This window comes from Elgaria multicarinata, chromosome 22, assembly GCF_023053635.1.
Source record: "Elgaria multicarinata webbii isolate HBS135686 ecotype San Diego chromosome 22, rElgMul1.1.pri, whole genome shotgun sequence".
Classification (NCBI taxonomy): Eukaryota; Metazoa; Chordata; class Lepidosauria; order Squamata; family Anguidae; genus Elgaria; species Elgaria multicarinata.
The window spans coordinates 1,330,173-1,353,838 of NC_086192.1; the positions used below are offsets into that span (position 1 = coordinate 1,330,173).

Genomic DNA, 23,666 nt, shown 5'->3' on the forward strand with positions numbered 1-23,666 from the left:
TGAACTCATAGATCAGCCTGGTGTAGGTGGGGTATGAATTGAAATAATATTAATAATACTAATAATAATATACATCCACACCACCATGGTCATATTTAAAACATGTTCAATAGGAATTTTCTGAATCAGTAAAAGACAGCATGACTTGGCAAAGGCCATCTTGTTCATCTAGAAAAACCACCACAAGCAAGAAAAGAGGGAGGAGGAGGAGGAGGAGGAGGAGGAGGAGGAGGAGGATATTCCCAGCCACCAGCATGATCTCCACGAAGAAAAGCTCAGCGGCTTCAGCTCCATGGAGAAAAGACAGAATACCGATGCAATAGACATAAATAAAAGCCTAACCCCCTAGCTCCTTGGCTGATTCTCTGAGCGTGAGGCAATGTTTTCTGTTTGTGTATGATCTGTCTGTGGAATCTCTTCAAGCCTTCCTATTAAACATCCTCTTATAAGCCGCTGTCCTGCACCTCCACACCGGGTTGGAAATACACATAACACAAGATCCTTGATCAAGATGAGCGGAGGGCGATTTCATGCGCTTCCCCACAGACGGGGCCAGACACGCACAACAACACCCGGGCCAGGCCTCGCACAGGCTGGGAACGAATGTCCAGGGAAAGCCAGGTCTTTGACGAAGGGGCAGCCCACACAGCCTCGCTCTCCCAGAGGTGTGCCTGGGAATCGAAATCCGCCATATGCAGCTGGATCGACGGCTGTTTGGAATGAAACCAGCGATTCCTGGGTGGCCTGGTGACTCCCTTTCATTTCACCCTTGCTTGCAAATGGCCAACGTTGTGTACAGAAGAGCCTCTGTCAGCAATTTACACAGTTCTGCAACCCAGCCATAAAAACAGACGTTTTTTTCTAACGTGGTCCACAATATTTGATCAGGTGTCTGCTTCTTAGACTCTTGCTAGTCATTCACACGTCCTTTAATTTTTGTTTTGTAAAGGATTTGATAAAGTCATTAAGGGCGCAATCCTATGCATGTTTAGAAAGAGAGAGAAAAGTCCTTCAATGCCCAACATGCCCAAGCCAAGACACATGCTGCGCTTTGCAGGGCTTTTCTCTCTCTCTGTAAACATCCGTAGGCTTTGCACCCTTAATTCTGCCAGCTGCCCACAAGAACAAAATGGAACATCCATATTCAAGCACACTGTCTGCTAGCTACAAACAATAGGAGTACTGACGTTTGTGCCAAATTTGTTCACCTTTCCAGCTGTTTCCTACATATAATACAAGTTCCATTTGTTTACTACCTGTCAAAGTGCAAAAGCTTGCACGCTCCTGTCTCATACAGAATTGGCACAGGATCATTTTACCTGCTTGGTCATTTTCCGAACGCGCAGGATCACCGCCATGGTCCTCTCCTGTTCTTTGTCTTCCTTCCTCTGTATCAGTGCTGTACTGGCGCTGAGGCCTCTTCTTTTGTCTGGAATAAAAGCTGTTTCTCCCATAACGGCAGCTCCTCTTTGCCCCAGAGAGGCCAGGCGATTAACTGGGACCCCAGCAGTGTCGTGGTTTCGGGTGGGGGCTTCTGCCAAGGACTGGTTCGTTAGTTGTGGAGGTGGAAAAGGGGCCACAGAATTGGAGTGTGCTGAGCATCACACTTCATATGGTTTATTTTGACATATCATGTTACTTACAAAATTTAAAGCAGTTTGGCACAGAAATATCCGCATTTAGTCTTCTTCTCCTCTTGTAAGTAATCCTAATTATATGGAACATCCCATTAAAAAAATCCTTTGGTTGTTTCTGATATTTGTGCTTCTTATGTGACTTTAATGTATGTTTTAGGGTGCAATCCTACGGATGTTTAGACAGGGAAAAAATCCTGAAACTCCCAGAATTGCTCAGCCACTGGAAGGGGAAGGAAATGGAAGGAAAGATGAGAGAAGGGAGGAATATGCATTTATTTCATGGCTGGCTGGGGAATACTGGGAGTCCTAAACCTTTTTTTTTCCTGTCCAAACCATGCAGAGGATTGTGTCCTAAGTCTATTCAAGATTGTAAACCCTTCGGGGCTGAGACCTGTTCTTTTATTCCTGTGTGTCAACCTCAACTCTGTTGCATGAAGAGTGTGGGGCCTTTGTTCGTCCGCTGCTATTTCATTCTTATTCATATATATCTTTTTATTGGAGAAAAGCAAGAGCCTTCAGGGAGACAAACATCAGAGGAAATGGCTTTTGATTGTTTTGCTATAGTGTCATTTTGCTACTTTGGTTGTTGTCATTGTTGCTTTGCTGCTGCTTTATGCTTATTGTTCTTTAAATTGTTCTTATTGCGGAGTTAAGCTGAGCTACTCCCAGAAATAAAAGCAAATGGCTTTTGATTGTTTTGCTGCAGCTGTCGTCGCGCCGCTGTTTTTGTTAGCTTGGTGCCTTCTTATCCTTGCTGTTCCTGGAATTTGCTATAACTGCTCTCAAGTTAGCCATTGCTGTTGAATTTCAGGCAGGAAAAAAGCAAAGGAAAGGCCCTTGGAGGGCCTATTTTGCTCTTGCAGGCTCAAAGAAGCCACGCTGCCTTTAACCCTTTTCCTGCCGGCACCTCTCGCCTCCCGCCCACGCAGGAAGAGCGACGTGGCGCGGCGCGCGTCTCGACCGTTCCGACCCTCGCCGGCCGCCGTACCCCTTCCCGGAAGTGTCCCCATGGCGACGCGGAGAGACGACGGCCGTGGCCTAGTGGGGAAAGAAGAAGCCTGATGGAGAAATACGAGCGGATCCGGGTGGTCGGGAGGGGGGCGTTCGGGTGAGAGACGCCGGGGCGCCACGACCGCTCCTCTCCGCCCTCCTGGCGGCGCTGGACTACAACTCCCACCACCCACAGCCAGCTACTGAGGATGATGGGAGATGTAGTCCAGCGCCGCCGGGAGGGCGTCTGGTTGGAGGCAGGGTGTGGCCTAGCCTACCTCGCAGGGTTGTTGGGAGGAGGTTCTCTCAGCCTAGCCTACCTCGCAGGGCTGTTGGGAGGATGAAATGGGATGCAGAAAACCACGAACGCTGCCCTGCTGGCTGGGGCATGCTGGGAGCTGTAGGACTTCCCCCCTGTCTAAACGTGCCTAGGGTTGCATCCTGAAGCTGCCATCCTTTAATGCACACAACTGGGGAGTAATCCCATCGAACCCAACGGGACTTGCTCCTGACCCGAAGGGCCGCACTGTGAGGCGCAGCGCAGTCCGGCGTCCTTCGCCGCCCCTTTGCGCCTCTGATGCATCGCCTTCCTCTCCTCCTGCAGCATCGTCCACCTCTGCCTGCGCAAAATGGACCAGAAGCTGGTGATCCTCAAACAGATCCCCGTGGAGCAGATGAGCAAAGACGAGCGGCTGGCGGCCCAGAACGAATGCCAAGTGCTGAAGCTGCTCCACCACCCCCACGTCATCGAGTACTACGAGAACTTCCTGGAGGACAAGGCCTTGATGATCGCCATGGAGTACGCGCCAGGTGAGGCGCTCGGGGGTATCACCTGCTTTGCATCCAGCTTCTGGCATCTCCAGGGAGGGCAGGGAAGAAGCCCTCTCGGAAACCCTGGAGCCTGCCAGTTACGATTCTGTTTAAACCAGTCCTTTATTCAGAACCATGAGGACTAGTATCGTACTTTACGTTTAGGGGAAGGACCATCACTCTGCGCATAATGAGAAGCCAGTGGGGAATTTCCCTGCGGGGCTTTGGGCTGCTGTGGCAGCCGTCATTTCAAATATTTGACCCACGACAAGGGGTGCACCGAGGCTTGTTAGGTGTGAACCTGACGAGGGTGGGTTATTGGGTTGCTTGACAGCCCTAAAACAGCCCATGGGTTCTGAATGGTTTGTCAAGCACCCCAACAACCCACCCTCACTGGGTTCGCATGTAACAACATGGCTCGAATATTCAAAATGAGAAATGAGAAAAGATTGCCGTTGAATCATGGGTTGTTGTGTTGTGTGAACCCAGCCGTGCAAACAAACCATGGTTTGTTAATCACAGACAACACACAAAGAGAAACCATGGCTTGTCATTAGGTTGTGCACTGCGGGTGATTCATGGTGAGCAAACCAAAGTTTGTTAGCACGGCTGGGTTCACCCAACACAACAACCAATGGTTCAACAACAACCCACACTTAACCCGTACTCTGGCTTGTCGTGTCGTATGAACCAGGTCACTGACTCAGACCACTGGTCTATGTAGCTCAGCATAATGCCATCATTGGCTGGCAGAGGCTATTCAGGGCTCCAGGGCATGACAAATCTTCCCCATCACTTCCTACTGGGGACCAGTTCTTAACTGGCGATGCCGTGGACTGAACCTGGGACCCTCTCCATGCGAAGGAGGGCAGCGTCCCACGGAGCTCCAGGCCTTCTCTACATTCATGGCTTGCTAGTCTTGGGGAGAGGCGGCTTTCCCCTCTCGGCCACGGGAAGTCTTTCTGAGACCCATTCTGCATTCTGAGAGGTATCCCGTCCTTTGCCCGTCTTCTCTCTCCGCCCCTCCTGAAACGGAGTCTTATATCCTGCCTGTCCTTTTATCAGAACGCCCTGCCCTGGGTCACTTTCCATCCTGCTGGGGAACAAGGTTTTCTTTTTCTCCCTTTTTTAATATATATTTTTATTAAGTTTCTAATATATATGTATAAACAAACATACAAAATACAGTAAACTTTTTTTTTCAACCAGAAATTTTAACAAATTTACTTTCTTTTCAAACGTCACCTTTTATCCCTCTACCCTTTTAAACAAGGTTTTCTTTTGCCACGTCACTTGCAGCTGGCCAGGAATCCAAGCCAGCTGAGGAGTCAGCTGGATTGTCCTCTCCTCTCCTGGCAGGAATCCAGACCTGCCCGGCTCCTCGTGCGCTTCTGTGCGTGCTGGGGTGACCTCTTCATCAAAGGTTGTCTTGTATTCAGCCTGGGACTGGTTTTTCCCAAATACCGCAACCTGTTTATTTTCTAACAGTTTAAAAAACCCTCTCCCTAGCCCTGTGAGGGTTTGTGTGTGCCTATGGGGCCAGAAGGGACATTTTTATTGTGGGCTGGTGGCAGCTGCTGCCTGGTTCAATGGCTGAGCCCCTCCTTTGCCTGCAAAAGGTCTCAGGTTCAAATCCCGCATCTCCTAGTCCCAGGTTCAAATCCTGCATTTCCTGGTCCCAGGTTCAATTCCCACATGGTAAGTCTGGCAAAGGCCTCCCTGCCTGAAGAGCCATCTCCGCCAGTCATCCCCCAACCACAAATCCCATTATCCCTGGCTATTGGCAATGTTGCCTCGAGCCGGCGGGAGTTATAGTCCACACTTTCATTTTCTCTCTGTTATTGTCGTAGAAAGGGGCTGAGCCTGAGGCACATCTTCTTCATGGGGCTTTTACAATCATCCTTAAGGTTTTACGATGTCTTTTCTTTGATTCGTTTTTTTTTAATTTTCTGAACGTTTTGTAAACCGCCTTGGTCGTCCTCAGAAAAGGAGCAGAGAAAGACAATGAATAATTATAACAATAACAACAACAATAATAGTCTCATTCTTTAAAGAAAAAACGAAAGTAGCTTGCTCCGTTTCTTGTTTCGGGTGCAGAGGCCTCTCCAGATACCCCTGAGATCAGGAGCAAGAAAACTTTCTCAGCAGGGGTGCTTCCCCGTGGTGGGCGGAGCCTAAGGTGAAAGGGGCGGAACCAAGAACCCCCCCCCCCCCGCCCCCCAAGTCAGCTTATTTCGGTTTAAAGTTCTTACCCCCAGGAACTCAGCCTTAGCAGAGACGTTTCAAACTTTTAGAGATGCGGGGAGGGGGAGACAGAGAGCTGGAGGTCAAGGGGGAAAGGGGGCAGCATCCTTGGAGGAAAGTGAGCATCACTGGGATGGCTGGACTGATTCATGAAAGGCGTCTTCAGACGTAGCTACTGTATCTCCTCCCATCCCATAGCTGAAACAGCCTCCAGTTCCAGAAGGCCTTTGCAGGGTACAGCCAACACCTGGGCTTACAGCAGTGGAAAGAACGCCAGAAAGGCCCATTGTTCTCTGGTCACCCCCTCCTCCTCCTCCTCCTCCTCTTGCGTAGCCCTCTCGTTAGACCTGTTTCCTGGCCCTCCTTTGCCCCGCTTTCATTCCTTCTTCTGCCTCTTCTTACAGCTGCAAAGGGGTGTCAGATTTCAGAATGCGGCAGAGTGGGGTGGCTCCCTTCAACTTGTGAACCTGAGACTCTTGGGTTTCTGTGGGCGGTTTGGGAACAATTGCATGTGTGTGTTTTGGGGGGCGGGTGTGTGTGCGCGCGCGTGTTCATCTCCACGGAGGAGATTCCAGGGACCACCAGTGCTTGGAGGCAGACCCTCCTCCTGTGGAACCGGTTCAACATGCTTTGCTCTTGGAGAAGTGAATCCTGGCAGTGAGCAGAGAGTTAACAGCTTTTCTCTTCTGTTTCATGTTTCATGATTGTGGGGGAGGATTTCTGACCTTGCCTGCCTCTCTGATCATGCATGAAAGATCAGAAAGGAATCCATCCCCTGCCCCCTCCCCCTCCTGGGCCAAATCTGCTGGACTTTCGGAGCGTTGTTTTTGGTGTAGCCTGCAACCATGTGGCTTGGCTCACTTGCTTGAGCTCAGCCGGCACCGTAAGTGCACTGCGCCTCCCTCCTTGTGGAATGTGACACCCCCTGGGTTGAAAGGGATAGATTCACATGGAGCAGTGCGGCCTTGCCTTGTTCTCCGTCCCACTAGGGTCCCCCCAGCGGTCATACCCCTTTCTCCCTAACTGCTGATTGATTGTGATTTCCTGGATTTTGATCAGCTTTTCGCTCCCTGCTCTGAAAGTTCAAAACACCTCTCCAAAGGCTGAGATACTGGCAGTAAGGAGCTTTAAGCTACAAGATGCAGGTATTATGCACCCCTGGTTTAAGGGGTTTATTGTGGCTTTCTGTGGCTTATTGTGGCTCTAAGGACGGAGCCTCACACCTCTGATCTCTCAGTGCTAGGTCCAGATATCGGGAAATGCCCGTTGTCCACCACCATGCCCTCTGGGTGGCACGTGGCTGACCCTGTTGAAGACAAGACGCTGGGTCCAGCTGGGCTTGTGACTTGCTTGCATTTGGGGATTGCTAAGCCTGTGGGTTGGCCTGCCAGGGGACCCCTGAGATGAACCCCGCTGGAGCAGAACAAGAGCCAAGCTCGGCCTTCTCCAGCCCAGTGCTGGTCAGAGGGCTCCCGCTCCCGCTTCAGACCCCCCAGGGCTCCCGCTCCCGCTTCAGACCCCCCAGGGCTCCCGCTCCCGCTTCAGACCACCCAGGGCTCCCGCTCCCGCTTCAGACCCCCCAGGGCTCACACTCCCGCTTCAGACCCCCCAGGGCTCCCGCTCCCGCTTCAGACCCCCCAGGGCTCACACTCCCGCTTCAGACCCCCCAGGGCTCCCGCTCCCGCTTCAGACCCCCCAGGGCTCACACTCCCGCTCCAGACCACCCAGGGCTCCCGCTCCCGCTTCAGACCCCCCAGGGCTCACACTCCCGCTCCAGACCACCCAGGGCTCCCGCTCCCGCTTCAGACCCCCCAGGGCTCACACTCCCGCTTCAGACCCCCCAGGGCTCCCGCTCCCGCTTCAGACCCCCCAGGGCTCCCGCTCCCGCTTCAGACCACCCAGGGCTCCCTCTCCCGCTCCAGACCACCCAGGGCTCACACTCCCGCTTCAGACCCCCCAGGGCTCACACTCCCGCTTCAGACCCCCCAGGGCTCCCGCTCCCGCTTCAGACCCCCCAGGGCTCACACTCCCGCTCCAGACCACCCAGGGCTCCCGCTCCCGCTTCAGACCCCCCAGGGCTCACACTCCCGCTCCAGACCACCCAGGGCTCCCGCTCCCGCTTCAGACCCCCCAGGGCTCACACTCCCGCTTCAGACCCCCCAGGGCTCCCGCTCCCGCTTCAGACCCCCCAGGGCTCCCGCTCCCGCTTCAGACCCCCCAGGGCTCCCTCTCCCGCTCCAGACCACCCAGGGCTCACACTCCCGCTTCAGACCCCCCAGGGCTCACACTCCCGCTTCAGACCCCCCAGGGCTCCCGCTCCCGCTTCAGACCCCCCAGGGCTCCCGCTCCCGCTTCAGACCACCCAGGGCTCCCGCTCCCGCTCCAGACCACCCAGGGCTCACACTCCCGCTTCAGACCCCCCAGGGCTCACACTCCCGCTTCAGACCCCCCAGGGCTCCCGCTCCCGCTCCAGACCACCCAGGGCTCACACTCCCGCTTCAGACCCCCCAGGGCTCACACTCCCGCTTCAGACCACCCAGGGCTCCCGCTCCCGCTTCAGACCCCCCAGGGCTCCCGCTCCCGCTTCAGACCCCCCAGGGCTCCCGCTCCCGCTTCAGACCCCCCAGGGCTCCCGCTCCCGCTTCAGACCACCCAGGGCTCCCGCTCCCGCTTCAGACCCCCCAGGGCTCACACTCCCGCTCCAGACCACCCAGGGCTCCCGCTCCCGCTTCAGACCCCCCAGGGCTCACACTCCCGCTCCAGACCACCCAGGGCTCCCGCTCCCGCTTCAGACCCCCCAGGGCTCACACTCCCGCTTCAGACCCCCCAGGGCTCCCGCTCCCGCTTCAGACCCCCCAGGGCTCCCGCTCCCGCTTCAGACCACCCAGGGCTCCCTCTCCCGCTCCAGACCACCCAGGGCTCACACTCCCGCTTCAGACCACCCAGGGCTCCCGCTCCCGCTTCAGACCACCCAGGGCTCACTCTCCCGCTTCAGACCACCCAGGGCTCCCGCTCCCGCTTCAGACCACCCAGGGCTCCCGCTTCAGACCACCCAGGGCTCACTCTCCCGCTTCAGACCACCCAGGGCTCCCGCTCCCGCTTCAGACCACCCAGGGCTCCCGCTCCCGCTTCAGACCACCCAGGGCTCCCGCTCCCGCTTCAGACCACCCAGGGCTCCCTCTCTCGCTTCAGACCACCCAGGGCTCACTCTCCCGCTTCAGACCACCCAGGGCTCCCGCTCCCGCTTCAGACCACCCAGGGCTCCGGCTCCCGCTTCAGACCCCCCAGGGCTCCCGCTCCCGCTTCAGACCCCCCAGGGCTCCCGCTCCCGCTTCAGACCCCCCAGGGCTCCCGCTCCCGCTTCAGACCACCCAGGGCTCCCGCTCCCGCTTCAGACCACCCAGGGCTCCCGCTCCCTCTCCAGACCACCCAGGGCTCCCGCTCCAGACCACCCAGGGCTCACTCTCCCGCTTCAGACCACCCAGGGCTCCCGCTCCCGCTTCAGACCACCCAGGGCTCCCGCTCCCGCTTCAGACCACCCAGGGCTCCCGCTCCCGCTTCAGACCACCCAGGGCTCCCTCTCTCGCTTCAGACCACCCAGGGCTCACTCTCCCGCTTCAGACCACCCAGGGCTCCCGCTCCCGCTTCAGACCACCCAGGGCTCCCGCTTCAGACCACCCAGGGCTCACTCTCCCGCTTCAGACCACCCAGGGCTCCCGCTCCCGCTTCAGACCACCCAGGGCTCCCGCTTCAGACCACCCAGGGCTCACTCTCCCGCTTCAGACCACCCAGGGCTCCCGCTCCCGCTTCAGACCACCCAGGGCTCCCGCTCCCGCTTCAGACCACCCAGGGCTCCCGCTCCCGCTTCAGACCACCCAGGGCTCCCTCTCTCGCTTCAGACCACCCAGGGCTCACTCTCCCGCTTCAGACCACCCAGGGCTCCCGCTCCCGCTTCAGACCACCCAGGGCTCCCGCTCCCGCTTCAGACCCCCCAGGGCTCCCGCTCCCGCTTCAGACCCCCCAGGGCTCCCGCTCCCGCTTCAGACCCCCCAGGGCTCCCGCTCCCGCTTCAGACCACCCAGGGCTCCCGCTCCCGCTTCAGACCACCCAGGGCTCCCGCTCCCTCTCCAGACCACCCAGGGCTCCCGCTCCAGACCACCCAGGCTCTCGCTCCCGCTTCAGACCACCCAGGGCTCCCGCTCCCGCTTCAGACCCCCCAGGGCTCCCGCTCCCGCTTCAGACCACCCAGGGCTCCCGCTCCCGCTTCAGACCACCCAGGGCTCCCGCTCCCTCTCCAGACCACCCAGGGCTCCCGCTCCAGACCACCCAGGCTCTCGCTCCCGCTTCAGACCACCCAGGGCTCCCGCTCCCGCTTCAGACCCCCCAGGGCTCCCGCTCCCGCTTCAGACCCCCCAGGGCTCCCGCTCCCGCTTCAGACCACCCAGGGCTCCCGCTCCCGCTTCAGACCCCCCAGGGCTCCCGCTCCCGCTTCAGACCCCCCAGGGCTCCCGCTCCCGCTTCAGACCACCCAGGGCTCCCGCTCCCGCTTCAGACCACCCAGGGCTCCCGCTCCCTCTCCAGACCACCCAGGGCTCCCGCTCCAGACCACCCAGGCTCTCGCTCCCGCTTCAGACCACCCAGGGCTCCCGCTCCCGCTTCAGACCCCCCAGGGCTCCCGCTCCCGCTTCAGACCACCCAGGGCTCCCGCTCCCGCTCCAGACCACCCAGGGCTCACTCTCCCGCTTCAGACCACCCAGGGCTCCCGCTCCCGCTTCAGACCACCCAGGGCTCCCGCTCCCGCTTCAGACCACCCAGGGCTCCCGCTCCCGCTTCAGACCCCCCAGGGCTCCCGCTCCCGCTCCAGACCACCCAGGGCTCCCGCTCCCGCTCCAGACCACCCAGGGCTCACTCTCCCGCTTCAGACCACCCAGGGCTCCCGCTCCCGCTTCAGACCACCCAGGGCTCCCGCTCCCGCTTCAGACCCCCCAGGGCTCCCGCTCCCGCTTCAGACCCCTCAGGGCTCCCGCTCCCGCTTCAGACCCCCCAGGGCTCCCGCTCCCGCTTCAGACCACCCAGGGCTCCCGCTCCCGCTTCAGACCCCCCAGGGCTCCCGCTCCCTCTCCAGACCACCCAGGGCTCCCGCTCCAGACCACCCAGGCTCTCGCTCCCGCTTCAGACCACCCAGGGCTCCCGCTCCCGCTTCAGACCCCCCAGGGCTCCCGCTCCCGCTTCAGACCACCCAGGGCTCCCGCTCCCGCTTCAGACCCCCCAGGGCTCCCGCTCCCTCTCCAGACCACCCAGGGCTCCCGCTCCAGACCACCCAGGCTCTCGCTCCCGCTTCAGACCACCCAGGGCTCCCGCTCCCGCTTCAGACCCCCCAGGGCTCCCGCTCCCGCTTCAGACCCCCCAGGGCTCCCGCTCCCGCTTCAGACCACCCAGGGCTCCCGCTCCCGCTTCAGACCCCCCAGGGCTCCCGCTCCCGCTTCAGACCCCCCAGGGCTCCCGCTCCCGCTTCAGACCACCCAGGGCTCCCGCTCCCGCTTCAGACCACCCAGGGCTCCCGCTCCCTCTCCAGACCACCCAGGGCTCCCGCTCCAGACCACCCAGGCTCTCGCTCCCGCTTCAGACCACCCAGGGCTCCCGCTCCCGCTTCAGACCCCCCAGGGCTCCCGCTCCCGCTTCAGACCACCCAGGGCTCCCGCTCCCGCTCCAGACCACCCAGGGCTCACTCTCCCGCTTCAGACCACCCAGGGCTCCCGCTCCCGCTTCAGACCACCCAGGGCTCCCGCTCCCGCTTCAGACCCCCCAGGGCTCCCGCTCCCGCTCCAGACCACCCAGGGCTCCCGCTCCCGCTTCAGACCACCCAGGGCTCCCGCTCCCGCTTCAGACCACCCAGGGCTCCCGCTCCCGCTTCAGACCACCCAGGGCTCCCGCTCCCGCTCCAGACCACCCAGGGCTCCCGCTCCCGCTTCAGACCACCCAGGGCTCCCGCTCCCGCTTCAGACCCCCCAGGGCTCCCGCTCCCGCTTCAGACCACCCAGGGCTCCCGCTCCCGCTTCAGACCACCCAGGGCTCCCGCTCCCGCTCCAGACCACCCAGGGCTCCCGCTCCAGACCACCCAGGGCTCCCGCTCCCGCTCCAGACCACCCAGGGCTCCCGCTCCCGCTTCAGACCACCCAGGGCTCCCGCTCCCGCTCCAGACCACCCAGGGCTCCCGCTCCAGACCACCCAGGGCTCCCGCTCCCGCTTCAGACCACCCAGGGCTCCCGCTCCAGACCACCCAGGGCTCCCGCTCCAGACCACCCAGGGCTCCCGCTCCCGCTTCAGACCACCCAGGGCTCCCGCTCCCGCTCCAGACCACCCAGGGCTCCCGCTCCCGCTCCAGACCACCCAGGGCTCCCGCTCCCGCTTCAGACCACCCAGGGCTCCCGCTCCCGCTCCAGACCACCCAGGGCTCCCGCTCCCGCTCCAGACCACCCAGGGCTCCCGCTCCCGCTCCAGACCACCCAGGGCTCCCGCTCCCGCTCCAGACCACCCAGGGCTCCCGCTCCAGACCACCCAGGGCTCACGCGCCTCGCTTTCCCGACCCTGCCCAGGCGGTACGTTGGCCGAGTTCATCCACAAGCGCGGCAACTCTCTGCTGGACGAGGAGACCATCCTGCACGTCTTTGCGCAGATCCTGCTGGCCCTCCACCACGTCCACGCCAAGCAGATCCTCCACCGGGACCTCAAAACCCAAAACATCCTCTTGGACAAGCAGCACGTCAGCGTCAAGATTGGAGATTTCGGCATCTCCAAGATCCTCAGCAGCAAGAGCAAGGCCTACACGGTGCGGAGCAGGGGGGAAGCCAGAGGACTTGGGTGGCCGGGTTCCCCAGGCGCTGAAGGGAAGGAGCCTCTGCCTTGCCCTGGCCGTGGGCTTTCAGGTCTTTCCAGGGTTGCTAAGGAGACAAAAGTAGCCAGACTCACAGGTTTGCTTACAAGGACACTAAATTTATTGGCATATCCCAGCATATTCAGATATATCCCAATAAAGCAGACTAGACTGCAAAAGCTTCCTTCACAAAAGACCCTTCGGCAAAATCTGGACCCCCACCCCTGGGCACAAGAACCGAGCATAACTGAGTTTGGCATTGCTGCCAAGTTAAGCAAGTGATGGATTGCACAGCTACTAAGAGCAAAGCAGCGCTTCTCATCATCGGACTCTATAGCATAAGTCTACATTGTTGGCATGGGCAAGACCCGCTAATTGGGTTTCCTAAGGGCGGTGTTGTGGCCGGCTTCTCCACTGAACCACCTTGGGATGTCAGCTCCTTAGAGCCTCCAGATAAGACACCTGATGTTCTCATGAGATCACTGGCTTTTGACCCAACTTTCCCATAACTCAAAGGAATGTGGGATAAGAAAACACAGCTCTCCCCGAAGGCTCTCTACAGAAAAAGTGTCAATCAGTGCTCGTGACGAAGGATCTGACGATCCGAAGCGTTGAGCCTTCTTGAACTTTTAAATAAAAACATTATCTTTTGACAAATACCAGCCCACACTTATCATCCTGTGTAGCACCAGAGCCAGCCTCTCTTTCCACACCGTTTTGTGGTGCTCTTTCTCCTTTCCCCCCTCATCTTACAAGCCTACAGGCCATACAGCCTCCCCTGTGGTATTTTTAAGGTTTAATCTGGGTGAACTACCCAGAGAGCTTTGACGATGTGGAATAAATAAAAGAAAAATGAAACGAAGCGTGAGCCTGGAGTCAGGACTGTGGGAGCCCTCACTGTGTGGGCACACCCCTGGGGGGCAGGAGAGCCTTCCTCTCCCCCCCCCAACAAGAGGCCTGCACTCGCCTTTGATCTGCCTTCTGCACACCGGGACAGCAACAGGCGGGCGGGAGGCAGAGCTTTCGCCCTCCAGGCTGCGGCTTGGCTGGCTCGCTTGAGCCAGCAGGGCTCTCCGCCTCGCATGCTGAGGACAGGGTCCTGATGGTGAGAGCGCTGATCTCTCGCCTTTGCTTCTGCCCCTGCCTCCATTTTCAGTCCCCACCTCTGAATTTGCCTCTCTCTCTTTTCCTTCCTCCCCAAGGTGGTGGGCACGCCGTGCTATATCTCTCCGGAGCTGTGCGAGGGCAAGCCCTACAACCAGAAGAGCGACATCTGGGCCCTGGGTTGTGTGCTGTACGAGCTCGCCAGCCTGAAGAGAGCTTTCGAAGCTGCGGTGAGGTGCTGGGGCTATGGGCGGGGTTGGCTTTGCGCCCTGAGTTCGCACTCCCTGCTGCGCTGGTGCCACGATCCATGCAGTCCAGAGGTGTAAAATATTAGGTGTACAAATTCGGACATCTGGGGGTGCGCAGAGAGCCGTGCCTCACGGTCTTTCCCTTGGCTACTACTTTTCCTGGGTTTTATGCCAGTTTTTCCCCCCTGTTCTGAAAGGCTGAAAGTCCTATGACTTCATTACCAGCAGTAAGAGCATTAAGCTGAAATAGGCTGGTATTTTTGCTCCCATTCAAATGCCACCTCCGAAACCTTCTCTGAAATTGATTTTGTCCCTCAAACTGAATGATGTTTATCACCCCTGTTTTACAGAATGAGCCCCGATCCATACTTATTATTATCATCTTCAGGACTCTGTATCTAACCTTTGGTTTGCATTAGGTCATCATGGAACCTTTTAGAAAATTAAGCATCACTCGGGTAGTTCATCTGTAAAAGGGGTCAATTTCTTCCCCGCCATCTTCTTTCTGCATGGGAAAGACACCTTCCAGGGCTTGTGGTTCCACCCTTTTGGAGGGCGTTCCGCTGCGCCTCCCCCCCTGACCTCTGTTCCTCCCCTCCCCTCCCTGGATCCCGCATAGAACCTGCCCGCCTTGGTGCTGAAGATCATGAGCGGGACCTTCGCTCCCATCTCAGACCGCTACAGCCCCGAGCTGCGCCAGCTCATCCTCAACCTCCTCAACCTGGACCCCTCCAAGCGGCCCCAGCTGAACGAGATCATGGCCGAAGCTCTCTGCGCCCGGCCCCTGCTCAACCTCTACACAGACGTGGGCAGCGTCAGGATGCGTAGGTGAGTCCCCCCCCCCCCCGTCACCCTGGCTCGATCTCTCCCACTCCCTCAGGAATGCCACCCGCTAGGCAGTTTTCCTCTTGCTTTGGGCAGGCCTGAGAAGCCGCTCGCTACTGTGACGCCGGTGACCCACGGCAGGGCCAGAGGGGGAGCCATCGGTTCGAGAGCCAGGGGTACGTCTGGGTATCTTCGGAGGGAGGGAGCCCTCTTCCGAAACAGGATCCTGCTGCGATGGTCCGGTGGGCCCAGCCCCATTTGGGGGCACCTCTTCCCCACCTGTGCGGTGCTCGGGGTGTCCCCCTGCCTCCCCTGCGGTGTTCCCGACATCCCCTCTAACGGACCTTTCTCTTGAACCCAGGCTCCCGAGCGGGCTCCGCTCGCCCTGGTATTCCGCCCGCCCCGTCGTCCATCTACACCTGGGGGGGCGGGATCACTCTCCCTCTCCGTCTGCCCATGCTGAACACGGAGGTGGTGCAGGTGTCCACGGGCAGGACGCAGAAGGCAGGCGTGACCAGGTCGGGGCGGCTGATCATGTGGGAGGTGAGAGGGCCAGGAGGTCCCGAGGGCGCCGGGGTGGGTGCCTGGGTGGGTGCCTTTCCGCCACCGTTCTGGGGAGTTTCGACAGGAGGGAAAACACCTCATTGCCTTCACCTGCTTACGTAGTTTTTGCCTTACTTTATCACTGTGTTTGCTGCTGCAGTAAATTGTCACTTGTGATGATTTTGTTCTGTTTGTCTTTTAAATTCATCTATCTATGAATTTAAATGAAATATAGGAGAAAAACATTACAATTTATACCCTGCCTTTCTACCAAAGGAATAGCTCTCAAGGCGGCTGACAATAAGAAAAAACTAACTTTAAAATAAAACCTTCGTTAAAAACAATCCTAAAACTTGGCCAACCACAGTAAAAGAGAAAAACAGCACCCAACCCAACAGACCAGCTTACAAAGGCCTGCTTGCATAAAAATGCATTGCCCTACTGCTGGAAGGACAGCAGAGGGAGCCACCTTAAGCTTCCCTTCATAGAGAGTTCCAGAGCCTGGGAGTAGCCACCGAGAAGGCCCTTGTTGTTTTAGCTTTTGCTGCTTTGTAAACGATGCATGCAAGCCTTTTGGAGGACACGAGGATGATGTAGGAAAGCCGGGACATAAATTGTCACTCCCTATACTGACGAACTTGGGTGGTTATACGCCAATGGACTTTCTCTGAGGCGGAACCACTGAGAAAGAGGAGTGAGGTATCAGCATAGTGAGGCTGGCGGTTGAATGAGCGGGGTGGCCGGCTGGAAGAAGGGCCCCTCCTATTAGGACGTGAGGATACATTTTGTTGCGGGCCCCATTTGTACAAATAAGGACGCAGAGAGGTGCTGGGGCTCACATGTGGTTAGAAACAACATTTTCTGGCCTTACGAAAGCCCTCCCTACTCATGTGCATTCATTCTGCACATGCTTAGGGCGCATTTCAGATGCTGAGATCAGGCCCGAGTAAAACTCAGGCATGTTCCCTCTGCTTAACCCTGGTCTGCTTTTACACCCAGCCCCAGGCTGTTGTGTTCATTCTTTTTTCTCCCTCTGCCAGCCGCCCCCACTCGGCACAGCTGGGGGTCCCTCGCTCCCGGGGTCCACCGAGCAGCTGCGCCCCCAGTTTGTCTGCCGTTTCTTGGAGGGCCAGTCCGGGGTGACCATCAAACACGTTGCCTGTGGGGACCTTTTCACTGCATGCTTGACAGGTACGGGGAGTGGTGGAGGGTCCATTCAGTGTGGCACTGTGCAAGGGAAGGTTGTGCAGAGCCACTGCTGAGCCTCGTCCCTGCATGGTTAGCCAGCAGTCTTTTCTGGAGCGAGTCTGCATTTCGACCGCACATCGGCGGAGTGATGTGTATGTGTGTTCCATCCATCGCTCTCCACCCTTGTTTCTTTGGGCAGGCTCTCTGGAGTACGTTTTAGCATCCTGAGAAAGCCAATATCCTCATTATAGGGTTTGATCTGGTATCGATGTTCCTCTCTCCCTCTTGCTCCTGGGAAAGTTGCTGCTTGCTTAGGAGGGAACACAGGAAGCTGCCTTCTCCTGAGTCAGATCCTGGGTCCATCTTGCCCAGTATTGTCAACACTGACTGGCAGCAGTAGCTCTCCAGGGTTTTAGGCAGGAGTTTTCCAAGCCCTACCTGGAGATGCTGCTGGGGGTTCAACAGGGGACCTTCTGCATGCACAGCAGAGGTTCCGGCACTGAGCTACAAAGGGGAGAGTGCTGCTTTGCTTGACTCAACCATCCATCCAGCAGGGTAATGCCCTCTTGCGGCTTCCCCAAGTGCTATTGGCTGGAGGGTTGGGTCAGGTCCCCAAGCTGCAGCCTCCCTTGGGTGCTGCGTCGAAGGGTTGGGGGCTTGGGCAAGGAGGCCAGCAGCCAGCGGACCCCGGCTCACCACAGGCTCCGTTCACATCTCTCTCCTTTTGCTCCTGCAGACCGAGGGATTGTTCTGACCTTTGGCAGCGGCAGCAGTGGCTGCTTAGGGCACGAGGCATTTGCAGATGTGAGCCAGGTTTGTAGGGCCTTGGGGCCGGGTTCAGAGGACTGCTGTTTGGAACACAGAAGCTGGAACCGTTCCCTGGTCTCCATGTGTCGGAGGGCAGCAGTCACGGAAAGAGATGAGGACGAGGCGGAGACTCCTAGGGCCTGGGATGGGCTGGGAGCTGCTTGTCGAGTGCCGTGAGCCTGGTTCCGGAACCGACACTCCTCCCCCTTCCGCTCCACTCTCCCAGCAGCCCTCAGAGGGTGGGAGGATGATCTGGGCTGCTGTTGGGTCCTCAGGTTCAGCTGCATCTTGACCAGCACTGCCGGTCTCCAGTAAAGAACCCCTTTCTCTCTGCAGCCAAAGATTGTGGAAGCCCTGCTGGGCTACGAGATCACCCAGGTGGCCTGTGGCGCTTCGCACGTCCTGGCAGTCTCCAACGAAGGGGAAGTCTTTGCCTGGGGCAGAGGGGATAACGGTGAGCGGCGGGTGCAGAGGGAGGGTGGACGGGCGGCTCCTGCCTGAGTGCTCTCGCTGCTCTCTCCTCCCACGTGGAGGAGACGAGGGGCCTCCATCCCCGCAGCTGAAGGAACGACTGCCTTCCCTTCTCTTTCCTAGGGCGCCTGGGGCTGGGGACGCAGGAGTCGCACAATGCCCCCCAGCAGGTGCCCGTCCCCCCCGACCACGAGGCCCAGAAGGTCCTTTGCGGCATTGATGCTTCCATGATCCTGACGGCAAAGAACCAGATCCTTGCCTGTGGGAGCAACAGGTGGGATGTGAGGATCGTGGGATGCAGGGTTTGCCTGCTTGCCCCAGAATACCTGGGACGGTTCCTCCTCCCGTCCGCAGGGTTCTCTTGTCCAGGATCCCAGTTCTAGAGGAAACCAAGCTCATAGCAGTCCCAGCCAATCTTGAGGCTTCATGTTGCCAGCCACTCGAACGGGGCGATGCTGCTGAGGCCTGAAGGGCCCACGTAGCCTCAGTTAGCACACCTTGGAGCCAGAGTTGAGTGGGTTGTGAATGTGGCTCTCACTTCAGCTTCCCCACTGCCAGGTATAACAAGCTGGGCCTGGACAGGGTCTCGGCCCAGGGGGAGGCCTTCGACGCAGACCAGGTGGAGGAAGCACTCGTTTTCAGCCCTGCCCGCTCGCCCCCTTTAAGTGAAGAGGCTATCGTGTGGGCTGACATCGGAACGGCCCATTCAGCGGTCATCACAGGTGAGCATCAGGCGGAGATGTTCTGGTGGGCTATTTGGACAGGCTTTCGATGGAAAGAGTGCCTCTGAGAACATGCAAAGAAGGTTGTTGTTTTTACTCGCCACTGAGTAATTGCAACCTCTAGGCAAGAATCTGGTTTACTCCAACCGAGAGGCTTGGCATATCCATAAATATTACTCATAAATGCTAAACATGTATTATTCCCAAAATTAGAATAATCGCAATTTGGTCGAAATGAGCCTGCATCTTCCCAAGACCTCAGATAAGTGCCTCTTTGAGATAGTGACAGAAATGATGCAAAACTTAGAATATAATCAAAGTGTTAAAAGCGATGGGGGAGGAGAACTGCCTTTTTTGTCTTGATTTTTCATTCCCTGTGACAGTAACACACCAGCACCAAAACAGCATCTAGAAGCAAACCAGGGTACCATTGACTTTCAGTTCCCACTATTAATCAATCATATCTTCAGCTGACCAGTCTACTGGTTTAAACCTATGAAAAGTTGCCTTCTTGATTACGACGCTTCTGAAAGATGCTAGTTTTGGATTCGAGGATCCTGAGGGCTGGGGCTATCATACCCACGGGACAGGCCCCAGCAGTGTCATACCCATGGGACATGTAGAGCCTGCTGTTCAGAGGGCGCCAGCAGCAGAGGGTTAAGAATTGCACCAGGACACATCCATGCACAAGTGCTGGAGTGCCCCAGAGCAGCAAGAGGGCGCTCTGCCATGGGCCTGTCTGCCATTTTCCTCCGCAGCCTCGGGCCGATGCTACGCCCTTGGCAGCAACCAACACGGCCAGCTGGGACCCATCTCCTGCCGCGCCAGCCGCGCCCCCTACCTGGTCGAGGGGCTCCAGGCCATCAAAGTCACCATGGTGGGCTGTGGCGACGCCTTCACCGTCGTGGTGGGCGCAGGTGAGCTGTCGGGGGTGGGAGGGGAGGGATTGGGCGCCCATCGCCCCAGGCGCAGGAGGCTGCAAGAGCGGGTCGCTGGTTTGGGGCCCACGCCGTCCCGTACAGCCGCCCTCTCGCTGCCGTCCTTTCCACAGATGGCGAGGTGTACACCTGGGGGAAGAGTGCCAGGGGGCGACTCGGGCGGAAGGATGAGGAGACGCGGAGCCCACGGCCCGTGCTGCTGGACGAGGGCCACCCCAGCCTGGTGGCCTCGGTCTCCTGCTGCCACGGAAGCACCCTGCTAACGGTGAAACGTATGTGTGTGAGGCCCTGGGCCCAGGGGAGTAGAGGAGTACCGGGGGGGGGGACCCTCCCGTTCGCCCGTAGCTTTGCTTGCCTTCCAGCCGGTGGCGGAGTTGGCAAAGGGAAGCTGGGAATGGGATCCCAGTGGGATCCAGCGCGCGCCCTCTACTCTGAGGCAGGTTTTCCCTGAAAACTTGGACAGCTGCCTGTCTGGGAACCTTCAGAAATAACTCAGGTCACAACAGCACATAGGTGCTGCACATAACACAAGGTGAGTTCAACTGAGGCACCCTACAACTTGTCTCAAGTGAAGGCGGGGTCTGTTTAGAGCACCTCTCCAAAGCAAAGTGCCGTTCCAGGCTTGAGGCAAGCTTTGCTTCCAAAGTGGTTGTTTCTAGCTCGAGGCAAGCGAAACTTCGTGCAAATCGTTTTTCTTCCTGGCTTGAAGCAACTTACTGGGCTTTTGACCAGAGCGTGAGTTTTAATTGGAAGTGGCCTCTTTTTCAGCACGATGCTACACAGGCCTCCTTGGAAGCAAGTCCTGTTGCGTTCAGTTGGGGTGAACCCTCTAGGCAGGGTCTGAGTGAGAACCATTCCCCCCCCCCGAGTTTTTGCTCCGGGCGGTTTTAGGATATCCTCTCCCAGGGCTGTGAAGTTGGATTTAGATCAGCCTTCCCCAGCCTGGTGTCCTTCAGATGTGTCGGACTGCAACTCCCATCATTCCCAGCTGCTGGGAATGCCCCCCCCCGCCAGCTGAGCTCCAGGCCCTCTCCCCTAACCGTGACCCTCAAACGGGCCGGCGGCGATCGAGCTAAACCTCCCGCAGCTGCACAGCCACTGCAGAAAGGCAGCGGCTTGTTTCGCCAAGGAAGGAGCAGTGGACACCGAGATGGCTGGACGGCTGCCCAGTAAGTCGGGCGCTGTTTGTGAGGGGAGGGAGATGCCTGGAGATGGAAAGGAAGGGGGCGGAGAGCGGGAGCAGCCCACCGACTCCACTGAAAGAGCCATTTAGGGTCCGATCGAGAGACAAAGGCCCTCTGTCTTTGATCCCCCAAGGCCCGCGCCAATGGCTGTGCATGTGCCAACCCCGTTTCCGACGCCCCGGATGCTGATGAAGCCCTTGGAAAAGGGGGGAAGGACCCGGTGGCCAAAGCGGCCGTCTTCCTCTTCTCACCCCCTGCAAAGGCGAGTGCCAGAGCGACTCCTGGCTTCTGTGTTTTTTGCACTTCAGCTTCAGCGGAGGAACCCAGCCCGCAGTGAGGGGATTGGGGCCCAGAATGGGACACGCAGACCAGAGGGCCGCCACGACCTCTCCATCGGAGGAATCCAGCCCTTTCAAACCTTCCGCACGGAGCACCTGAGACTGCAGGACCAAATCCCGGCCAAGCGTTGGGCGGGGGCCCTTCGCCCACTGCCCCAGGCCTCCTAGGAGGATCGGTTTTCCAGCCATGCCCACCTGAAGTGAAGCGGGCGGGGTGTTGCCACGGCACTTAGGAGGAGGGAGGGAAGGGGGAGGAGGGAGGGACGCCTGCTGCTCAGGAGCCTTGCTCCGGAGAGAGTGGTGCACGCTGGGAAGTGGCACGTGCCCCTTGGCCCTGCCTGTAACTGAGCGACCGCTTCTCCTCTCGAGCGTGACGGACGGGTGTTGGGAGCAAGGAACGGGGGTGGGGAGGAGCCATGGGGCACTGGGTTGATTTTTGCTGCCTTCCCCAGCTGAGACACACGGCCTGGGCGGAAGGAGCTGAGTGCCGGCTGCCGCAGCCCCCAGGCACTACCAGGAGTGACTCACGGCTAACCTTTTCACAGGTGCCGAAAGCCTCTCCGCCCCCTTCCATTCCCCCCCACCGCTCTTCCTCCTTCTCTCCCTCCCTCTTTCCAAGGCCTGACCCTGATTCATGCACTCCTTCCGCCAAATTCTCCCTGGGCTGCCATTGACGGCAACAACGCCCTCCCCCTTCCAGGCTCTCTGGGCCCGTTCTCTTTCTCCCCAGACTGGCAGACAGCTGTCCCTGGATTTTGACATTTGTATCTGCCACCGCTCCAATGGGGCTGTAGTTCGGTGGGAGAGCATGCAGGATGGCCCTGGTTCAATCCCTGACATCTCCAGGTAGAATCCTGCCTGAAACCCTGGAGAGACGCTGCTGCCAGCCAGTGTGGACAATACAGGGCTAGATGGACCAGGGTCTGACTCATTACAAGGCAACTTCCTGTGTTTCCTAGCAAACGGAGACCTACCTGCACCCCCACCCCACAAAACCTGGCATCTCCAGGTACGGTCACAACCCTTGCGCCAAAGCGCTGCTCCAACAGCGGTTACCTGCACTAGGCCCCCGTGCACAGCTCTGCAGAGACGGGGTGAGGTGGTTTGCGCTATTTCAGGCCTCAGTGGCGGGAGCAAAGGCAAAGGGAGTTCAGCGGAGTTCGAAAGTGCGCATTTTCAGAGCAGTCGGGGCGTCTCCTCTGCTTTGGAAACTCCCAGTAACAATCAGCGCATCTACGCAGCTGTGTGCCTGCAGTTTGTGAGTGTGTGTGCGTGCTCCACCCACGTTATTTGATTAAAGTGAAGGCATGTGTCATTGGCACGCCTGCTTTGCGTCCGTAATGAACTGTTTATAACTACGGTTCCTCAGTCTCTAGAACACTCTTCCCCAACCTGGTGCCCTGCGGATGTGTCGGACAATTCTCAGCTGGCTGGAGGTTGCTGGGAGTGGCTGTCTGACACATCCGAAGGGCACCAGGTGGGTAGAGGCCACTGTAGAGCATTTCAATATGGGTGCCTTTGCCTTGTACTGGTCTAGAATGCTTTGCTTACTCGGGAGCCAGTGTGATTTTATTAAGAATAAGTCTAGCTAGAGCAAACTTTTCTCCAAACTTCTTTGATGGAGTGACTAGTTTAGTGGATAGTGGGAACGCCGTAACCGTAGTATATCTTGAAGCACAATCCCCAGCTTCGAAGCTCGGAAAGGCTGCCCTGTGGAAGATGGAGCAGGCTCCTTTTCTGCTGCTCCAGAGGGCAAGACGAGAAAGAATGGGTGGGAATCACAGGGAAGCCGATTTAGGTGAAACAGTGGGAGAAATGTCCCCACAGTGAGGGCTGTTCATCAGTGGAACAGCAAGCTCCGGGGTGTGTGGTGAGCTCTCCTTGGCTGCCGGCACTGAAGCAGAGGTTTGCGTGTCCATCGGTTAAGGACGTGTAATTACAAGATCCCTGCATTGCCCAGGGGTGGGGTGGGGTAGGGGTTGGACTGGATGAGCTTCAGGGACCCCTCAGACTCCAGCATTCTGTTTGAGAGACATCAAGATGCAAGGTAGGCCACATTTGGTGGACAAAAGCCGTGATTTCACTTTACTTGAGTCTCCGTCCCCGGTACCGTTCTTTGCGAAAGTGGAGAGAAAGCCAAGGAGCAGACGGAAGGGGTGCGTGGATTAAGAGTAGAGCAGTGGAGACACCCCGTCCCTGTTCCTGCACCTGGGCGGCCGCCCCTTCCCCAGGCCCACGGAGGCCTCCGTATTCGCTCCCTCTCCAAGCATTCCACTTCACTGCCTGGCTCCATTCACCACAGCCGGGGGTGGGTGGGGCTCGATCCGCCGAGAACCCCTCCCCCGAGTTGCTCGAAGGGCAGGTTGCGACACCTTTTGTGAATGTGTAAAGAAGAGCAGGTCTTCAAAGGAAGAACAATAAATCCCAGCCCGTCAAGTACCTGGCCAAAGCCCCGTCTTGCTGTCTCGGCCTTTCTACAGTCTGCCTGGGGCAGCTGTGAGACAGCAGAGGCGAGGCCTGGGGCCGAACATTTCGCCTACCCTTTGAGGTACCAGATCCTGCTTTTGCAAAGGGAGGAGGTGCTTTCCCACCAAAGCTAAGGGTGGGGAAGAGTTCCGATCACTGGATATATTTTTTTCCTGGCTGGGTGTCATGGGGTTATCCAGCAGGATCCCCCAGATAGCAATGAAACAACGTCTCCCAGCACGTTTCCGTAGCACGGCTCAAGTGCCCTGATCTCCTG

The 23,666-nt window shown here is 58.1% G+C and overlaps 1 protein-coding gene across 1 annotated transcript; it reads left to right on the forward strand.

Moving 5' to 3' along the window:
* The first annotated feature begins 2,659 nt into the window (after positions 1-2,659).
* NEK8 (NIMA related kinase 8) lies at positions 2,660-21,126 on the forward strand. The gene is made up of 15 exons (XM_063146407.1): positions 2,660-2,745; positions 3,232-3,437; positions 12,278-12,510; positions 13,758-13,889; positions 14,527-14,735; positions 14,829-14,908; positions 15,094-15,275; positions 16,316-16,466; positions 17,200-17,276; positions 17,607-17,724; positions 17,865-18,015; positions 18,300-18,463; positions 19,222-19,380; positions 19,515-19,673; positions 20,894-21,126. Exons 1-15 carry the CDS (start codon positions 2,699-2,701, stop codon positions 20,920-20,922), a joined length of 2,097 nt encoding a protein of 698 aa, XP_063002477.1. The 5' UTR covers positions 2,660-2,698; the 3' UTR covers positions 20,923-21,126.
* The last annotated feature ends 2,540 nt before the right edge of the window (positions 21,127-23,666 follow it).